This window comes from Phalangium opilio, unplaced genomic scaffold, assembly GCF_054372755.1.
Source record: "Phalangium opilio isolate 3A_F unplaced genomic scaffold, DU_Popi_V2 ptg001170l_1, whole genome shotgun sequence".
Classification (NCBI taxonomy): Eukaryota; Metazoa; Arthropoda; class Arachnida; order Opiliones; family Phalangiidae; genus Phalangium; species Phalangium opilio.
Window position 1 is genome coordinate 2,760,126 of NW_028324255.1, and position 8,177 is coordinate 2,768,302.

The 8,177-nt window shown below is 35.3% G+C and overlaps 1 protein-coding gene across 2 annotated transcripts; it reads left to right on the forward strand.

Moving 5' to 3' along the window:
* The first annotated feature begins 540 nt into the window (after positions 1-540).
* Positions 541-7,010, forward strand: LOC149584103 (uncharacterized). 2 transcript variants are annotated; one of them, XM_089863323.1, is made up of 12 exons: positions 541-887; positions 1,737-1,845; positions 1,938-2,963; positions 3,051-4,060; positions 4,630-4,898; positions 4,982-5,206; positions 5,348-5,441; positions 5,632-5,808; positions 5,919-6,116; positions 6,203-6,383; positions 6,443-6,519; positions 6,592-7,010. In XM_089863323.1, the coding sequence occupies exons 3-12, from the start codon at positions 1,946-1,948 to the stop codon at positions 6,871-6,873; spliced, it is 3,531 nt and encodes a 1,176-aa protein (XP_089719449.1). In that variant the 5' UTR covers positions 541-887; positions 1,737-1,845; positions 1,938-1,945; the 3' UTR covers positions 6,874-7,010. The 2 variants fall into 2 exon arrangements, with proteins under 2 accessions (XP_089719449.1, XP_089719448.1); XM_089863322.1 differs by having other exon boundaries at positions 542-887; positions 1,938-4,060.
* Positions 7,011-8,177: the final 1,167 nt, after the last annotated feature.

Here is an 8,177-nt window from a genome sequence, read left to right on the forward strand (position 1 = left end):
TCGGGAATGTTTGAAATGAGGGTTATTAGAGGGTTACTCCTTTTTAAAATGGTATATTTGCGATTAGTTAATCACTCAGATAAATCTTGTACACCGATTACGGATTACTCGTAATCATTTTGGCCCTGTGGCAGGTCAAAGCTATATAGTGAATAATAATCCATAATATGATAGAGTACAAGGAAGTTAGGATAAGCCCGTCATTCCGAAGGCTCTTACTCTTTCAAAATAATAATTTACATTATCATAAATTCACTTAAATCATTATTGCTTTAAAGGTTTTAAAGCATAACTAGTAAAGAATAGCGATTTCATTCCTATACATTGGAACGTTACTCCTATCTATCGCCTACATCAGTCTTATCCCCCCCCCCCCAACAGTATCTCTTATAAAAAAATTGCTCCCCAAAAGCCGGGAATTAAGTCTTATACCCCTCTCCACCAATATTACTCTATAATATTTTTTTAAACCCACGGAAAATTTTAAGGACCATGGCTTGAACAGAAAAAAATTCCCGCCCCCTTGTTATATTTTTTTAACTTTAGTAACCCTGTATAAAGTTCACGCTCTCCCGCCCCGCCGGGGGGGCTTGAGCTAAAGGGGATCTCCCTCGTTGCCGAAGTGGCCCGGACCGGTCCGGTAGCAGTAAAACGAGTCTCCCACGTTGATAAGAGGGTTAAAGTCGCCATTTACGTTCTCTTTTCGGACTTTTTATTTATCGCTTTGACGAGGGGCGCAAGAGTTTGACCGGTTCACGTGTTTTTCATCGCGGTAGAATAGGAAACGAGCCTCGCGTGACGCTCCTCGTGCCAGAGCTAAGCCTAGTACGGCGTTATTTTATCGAAGTTGCGGAAGTGTTTCAAACCTGATCGCCTAGTTTAGAAAGGTAAGCAATATTGTTGTTTTTATTTTAACATCTGGGTTGGATAATTAGAGATACTATTGTTGAAATTATTTCAATATTAACACTAAGATTACAATATTGAACTCAAATAAAGTTTATATCTGTTTAAGTAGGCCTACTTTTTTAAAGATGTAATTGTGGCCAAACAGGTTCGAAGTATGTCTCATAAGCCAAACACTTTGAAACGGTTTTGAAGCGTTCAGATATGGTTTAGGCCCTAAACCATTTCTGAAAAAAATAATTGCATTTTCTCGTTTAAAAACGGGTTAAAGTGTCTAGTGTAAATATGTTTACGAGATATATTTCGAAACTCTTAGGCCACAGCTATATCTTTAAAAAACTACGCGTAATTTTTTCCTGTTAACCATTTTTAAGGCCTATTATATTCAAAAGGGTTAAGGGCTAAAACGCTTCAAAACCGTTTCAACAAAGAATATAAAGGAAGGAATAAAAACTTTCTTTCCCCTGCGTTCTGCTGTATAAGAAAATTTCCGGAATGGCCAAGTTGAGGACTTTTGTTCTTTACATTCCTTGCTTTCATGTTCTTTGGTTTCAAAGAATAAAATGTGGAAAATTTTTACCCCACCTTTTTAAACGGAAATTCCCCCTCCCCCGGGTTATTCTACTATAGAGGCGAGAGGGGTACGAAGCGCATATCCTTCCCCTCCCCCTAGTCTACTCCGACAGAAACACTATAGTAAAGGCAGTTAGCTTAGGGAAGTTTATGTGTTTTGTGTGATAATACAAATAAATGTTTACATAATAATATATAAAATTTATACTGATCAGTTAGGCTGTCTTAAGTAACGTCTAATATAATTTACCTTGCAGAAGAGAGCATTGGGGTTTTGAAATTATCAACGAGATCTCTCACTTGACGATATTTTGCAGTTTTGTGGTTTAAAAGAGAAATAATATTCAGCCACTATATTTTGATATGGTAATTACAAACTCGGTTATTATTCAATAGGCCTACACTATTATTTTGAGTCTATACAAATATTTCTAAAAGAGTGTTCTGTTATTGTTCAGAACTGAAAATGTATCAATGCTCTGTGTGCCACGCCAAGAGAGCTTCTTTCATCAAACTTCTAGCTCATTACAGACATTTGCACTTACATGAACGTAATCTTAAAATTACCTGCAGTTTAGGAGGCTGTGCAAGGACATTTATCAACTATAATACATTTAAAAGCCATGCCCACCGTAAACATAAAAACGAGATCAGAGAAAATCCAATTAGGGAAAGCGCTAATGTTGAGCATTTAGCTGAAAACAATAATTTAAATGAATGTTTAGCGGAAAGTGATGAGACGCTAAACTTAGGAGCTCCAGAATTTAATAGGGAAAACTATTTATTTAACACGAGGAAAAACTTGGCCCTCATGGTTTTAAAACTTCGAGAAAAGCATATGCTTCCTCGTTCAGTAGCCGTAGATATCGCCAATGGTGTTGGGATGATTTTAGAAAACGTTAAAGACCTGTTTTCAAATTATGAGCCAAACAGTATTCCTATTGAAACATTAACTGATGTAATTAGAAGTGATTACAGGCTCAATACCTTTTGCATGCAAGAACTCAAATTAATCCCTCCCACTGAGTATAATCTAGGTGTAAGAGAACGATTTGGAAAAGTATATAAAGATAGCTTTCAGTATGTTAGTATTTTGACATTGCTTAGCAGAATGCTGTCATTTAATGACGTGTGGGATGAGATAAAATCATACCGGGAAACTTATTTTGGGACAGAGAAGCTTTCTGATTACCATGATGGAGATATTTTTAAAAATCATCATCTTTTTGCGATAGACAACACAGCTTTGAGAATACATTTGTACACTGACGAGGTGGAATTGGCAAATCCCCTAGGATCTAAGCGGGGAAAACATAAAATTAGTGTTTTCTATTTTTTTATTGGAAACCTTTCCCCAAGACATCGAAGTAAAATTAGCAATATTTATCTGGCAATTATAGTGAGGTATAAGCTAGTGGAGCTTTACGGGTATGAAGCCATTTTGGAACCTTTAATACGTGATTTAATTACTCTTCAAACTGAGGGTATATATGTAAAAGAACAAAATTCGATCGTTAAAGGAGCTTTAGCGTCTGTTTCAGGTGATAATTTGTCATCGCATTTATTGGCAGGATTTAATCAAAGTTTTTCACGTGGAAGAATATGTCGTCATTGCATGGCCACTAAAAACAATATAGCGGAACAATTTTGTGAATCTGAATATTCAATTAGAAATGAAGAAGGCCATTTGTACCATATTGAGGCAGTTTTAGCAAATAGTGACAATTCTACGATTTATGGTGTCAAGGGAAAATCTCCCTTTCTCAAAATTCCTGGTTTTCGCGTTACGGAAAGCTTCCCTCCCGATGTCATGCACGACCTTTATGAAGGAGTCATACCTCTGGTGATAAAAGTTGTATTGGCTGGCTTAATCACGGCAGGCGTTCTTAGCTTGGATAAAACGAATCATATTTTGGAAAATTTTAACTACGGTTCTTTAGATTCAACCAGCAAATCTGGTACTTTTACAAAAAACATGATATTAAAAGATGGCCATTTAATCGGTTCGGCATCTCAGAAATGTTGCTTATTTTACATGTTTCCGTTGATGTTTGGGGCATTAGTACCAGAAAACAATGCGCACTGGAAGCTATATTTAAACTTGAGAGAAATTGTTGACATCGTTGTTGCCCCAGTTATACATAAATCATGGTTATCCTATGCTGCCGATTTAATAGAGAATTTTTACCAAAAACTTAAACAACTGGCCCCAGAAAAATTTACTCCCAAAGTTCATTATATGATTCACTATCCTAGATTAATTTACTTGTTCGGACCCATTCGCAGACTTTCGTGCATAAGATTTGAAGCAAAACACCAGAACATAAAAACGATGGCGGAGAGAGGACGCAATTTTACGAACATTTCTAAAACACTAGCTGTTCGTCATCAGTACGCTCAATGTTATGATTTTAGTTTAGGGATAGGCTTAGATAACGATAATCAAGAGAAAAACCTCCAAGTTATTTTGTTTAAGAATCTCCCGTATGAGTTGAAAGGAAAAATTAAAGATTTAAACTATATTACTTTAAACGACGGGACAGAAACGGTTTGGAAAGCCAAGGAAATAAAAATTAAATCGGTATGTTATAAGCCTGGTACGTTTATAACAATAGATTTAGTGCATGGCGAAAATATTCCTGTATTTCTTAAAGTTTCGCACCTTTTAAAAATATCCAATGAATGGTTTATTTGTGGCAAAATATTTTTGGCCAGAGAATTCTCATCTCATTTGCACTCCTTTAATGTCAGTGATTCTAAAAAGTGGGGTGTTATTCATCCTGGGCAGGAAATAGATTACTCAGCTTACAATGCTTACAGCATAGATTCAAAACTATATGTAAGTTTAAGATATAGTCTCTGCAAATAGCATTTTGGAGCTCAGGAATATATAAAATACAAATTTAAAACCTTTTTATGTGTTAAATTAAAACATATTTTATACGAATATTGTTAAAGAATAATTACCAATATTGTTAAAGAATAATTACCAATATTTTTAGAGAATAATTACCAATATTGTTAGAGAATAATTATCAATATTGTTAAAGAATAATTACGAATATTTTCAAAGAATAATTTTAAACTATAAATAGTTATTATATTTGACAAGTATGAAATCTAAACATTATCATAAAACCACCCGAGTAGGCGTCACGTAGCTACTGTGTCACATACCATCAAAGGACAAAAGAAGTAAATCTTCAAAGCCCCTTCACAATAGAAAACCTCTCTGTGAATATCAAGAAAGCTTTCAAAAAAGATTTTACCGCTATACAAGTATTATCTGCCAAATGGAACAAATACGTTGATATTGATAGCGATGAGGAAGAAAGCCCGCCAGATGGTACAGAATTAAATATTATTGGTACGGTTGAGAAAACCGCTTCTCTAGAAGTTGGTGATTTGCCATTAATAAGGTAATAAATTAAAATTCATGCACTTAAGGTTTGAAAATAATTATACTCATTATTCCTAATTTCGACGAATTTCTCTACCATAGTGGGAATTCTGAATCAAGTGATTATGATTTAGAAAGTCGGATTTCTTCTACAGCAGATGATTCGAATTTGAAACCAATAGCCACTCTGCCGCTAGGATATAGGGTTCCACCTTTACCAGCTGTTGTTCAGCAATTGATTGATTCAAAAAACAGTTTGGTTTTCGCAACACAATTCAAGTCGAAAATAATAGATTTGTTATATGAAGATTTGAGTCGATATACAATGTACGCTATATTCAACTATACTTTACGCTTATTCAAAATATGCACATTTTTATCAAAATTGACATGGTGCATATTTTAAAAGCTCTTTTATTTTCGGATGAAACTTTCGAATTTATACTATTTGTTCCATTTTTAATCTAGGTATCCTCAACATGACGAATACGTAAGAGTTGTGTCTGCTTTAGTTAGAGACAACCGATTTCTAGTAGATAGAACCAAAGTTGGGACTGAATATGTAAGTTCGAATGATATATTAATCAATTGGCAACTTTTATGGTCCCATATGCTTCGCATGTGCCTTGAAATGAACTGCCAAAGCTCACCAGTAATCTAAATTAATGAGGATTTAAAATGATACCATTTAATGTGGTATCAGTCTCTTGGATGGGGGTTGTCTTCATTAATTTTCTCTCTCTTTTCTCAAGGACACTTGGCTTGGAAGTTTAATTTCAAAATTTAAAAGAGAGCGAAAACCTTTGACTCATTTGGATTGCGTACAAGAAAAGAAAAAGAAACATGGTCATTCAAAGAACAAAAAAAGGGAGCTCAGCCCTGAATCTAAAAAAGACACAATAACGAAAGTACAGAGGATTAAAGTGACTGTAAGTTCAAAGACCCCGTTTTGAGGATGGCATTTTTCTTAATATTAAAGGGAAAATATTAAAACAATAAAAGTAATTTGTTCTACATGTTTGACGATGAAATTTTCCAGGAGTCTTTCCTTGAAGATGAGTTGAGTATTCAAGCCCATATAAAAATTATCCAAGATGAGTTTAAAAAAACCAAGCCAAACCAAGTTTTGCTTGATGAAAAAATGAAGAGAACCCTTCATCATAGACAAAGTTTAGTGAAAGACAAGTATGTCTCCGAAATTTTGGAAATTTTCCCCAATCTAATTAACGGTGACGAGGTGAATTACGAATAATTAAAATTTATTATGTGAATCGTATTAAAATTCTAAGAATCTAATTGTTTCATTCTGTAAATGTATATTAGCTTATCAGGGAGTTTCGAAGAGTGACAACCAGTGATATAGACCCCGAGAAGAAAATTAAATCGTACATCATGCCTCTAGCTACAAAAATCTTAAGCATCACGAAGCGGACGTCTATTTCTCAAAAGATAACCGAACAGTTACTGGCCAAAAAGGATTTTTTAACTGAAGAAAAGTATAATGGTATGAATAGAACGGTGAAGTATGTTTTCCAAACTTTATAATATTTGGATTTAATTTAGAGCTTCAAATCAACGCTTCGATTATTCTATTGCCATTGGTATTTAAGGAAAGTTTTGAAATGCTGATAAAGTTTGAAGTGGGTTTAGACATCATGGTTTTCTGTTTTCCCGAAAACGGCCATTATAACCCCTATTCTACTCAATTTTAGGACCCGGGTGCTGAACACAAAAATGCCGTTTTAATTCTGGAAACTGAGGATTTTTTAGAAAAACCAACGAAAATGCTTTTGGAAAACGCCATATTTTCGTCTTCGAATATAACAAAAGGATTTGTTTCCTTATTTATATCATACTACGTTTTTGGCATAGAGTACCCGAAAAAACTTACGAAGACATTAGAATTCGTCCAAAAGGCTATTCTACAAGTGGGGCCTAATTTGAAAAATATATCAGTGCCTATTAAAAATGCCATCAATCGATTAAGTGCCTGAACAATACAGTCAAAAATCGCATTTCATTGGTTAGTTTACATGAATATTGTACCATTTTGAGTAGCAAATAAAACCATTTGTAGTACCAAATGAAAAAATTTTTTGTACCAAATAAAACTATTTTTAGTACCCAAAAATGCCATTTTTAGTACCGACAAATTCCATTTTTAGTACCGACAAATTCCATTTTTAGTACCGACAAATACCATTTTTAGTACCGACAAATACCATTTTTAGTACCCAAAAATGCCATTTTTAGTACCGACAAATACCATTTTTAGTACCGACAAATAACATTTTTAGTACCGAAAAATGCCTTCTTAGTACCGAAAAATGCCGTTCTTAGTACCGAAAAATGCCGTTCTTAGTACCGAAAAATGCCGTTCTTAGTACCGAAAAATGCCGTTCATAGTACCGAAAAATGCCGTTCTTAGCTCCGAAAAATGCCGTTCTTAGCTCCGAAAAATGCCGTTCATAGCTCCGAAAAATGCCGTTCTTAGCTCCGAAAAATGCCGTTCTTAGTTCCGAAAAATGCCGTTCTTAGCACCCAATAATACCGTTCTTAGCACCCAATAATACCATTCTTAGCACCCAAAAATACCATTCTTAGCACCCAAAAATACCATTCTTAGCACCCAAAAATACCATTCTTAACACCCAAAAATACCATTCTTAGCATCGGAAACTGCCATTTATAGCACCTAATAATGCCCTTCTAAGCAGGGAAAAATACTTGTAAAGGTACTTTCTCATTCCTTATATTTCATGGAAATACCTTTAAATTAAGGTATTTTCCAGTACTGTCTAGAAAGAGTATTTTTAAAAACCTCTATTGGTTCTCCCACAGATGCACGATCAAATACCTCTATAGGTATCGAATGACCCCTTTTTTTTTAACAGTGTAGTGGCTCGATGCCTGTCGGCTCGGCTCGGCTCGCCTCGACCATAAAAAAGCTCGCTCGTTAATTAAACGAGCCGCCAAAGTGGCGGCTCGGCTCGGCTCGAACTCGGCTCGCTCGTCACGAGCCCGAGCTGGCTCGAGCTCGTGAACAATCCTACTTTTGAATACCCATTGAACGCTGTTTTTCTTATAGTGTTTTTTCTAGCCAAAAACACTCTCGTGTGAACGCCCATAACGCTCTCGTTTGAACGCCTATATCACACTCGTTTGAACGCCCATAACGCTCTCGTTTGAACGCCTATATCACACTCGTTTGAACGCCCATAACGCTCTCATTTGAGCGTCAAAAACAATCTCGTTGGAACGCCATAAACATCCTCGTCTGAATGCGCAAAAATTTGTT

Bases quoted from the DNA above. Each gene is read 5' to 3' on its own strand.
- LOC149584103 (XM_089863322.1), top strand. From the start codon at position 1,946: ATGTATCAATGCTCTGTGTGCCACGCCAAGAGAGCTTCTTTCATCAAA. The intron at 4,899-4,981 runs GTAATAAATTAA...TCTCTACCATAG, and splicing joins GGTGATTTGCCATTAATAAG to TGGGAATTCTGAATCAAGTG. The intron at 6,117-6,202 runs GTGAATTACGAA...AATGTATATTAG, and splicing joins ATCTAATTAACGGTGACGAG to CTTATCAGGGAGTTTCGAAG.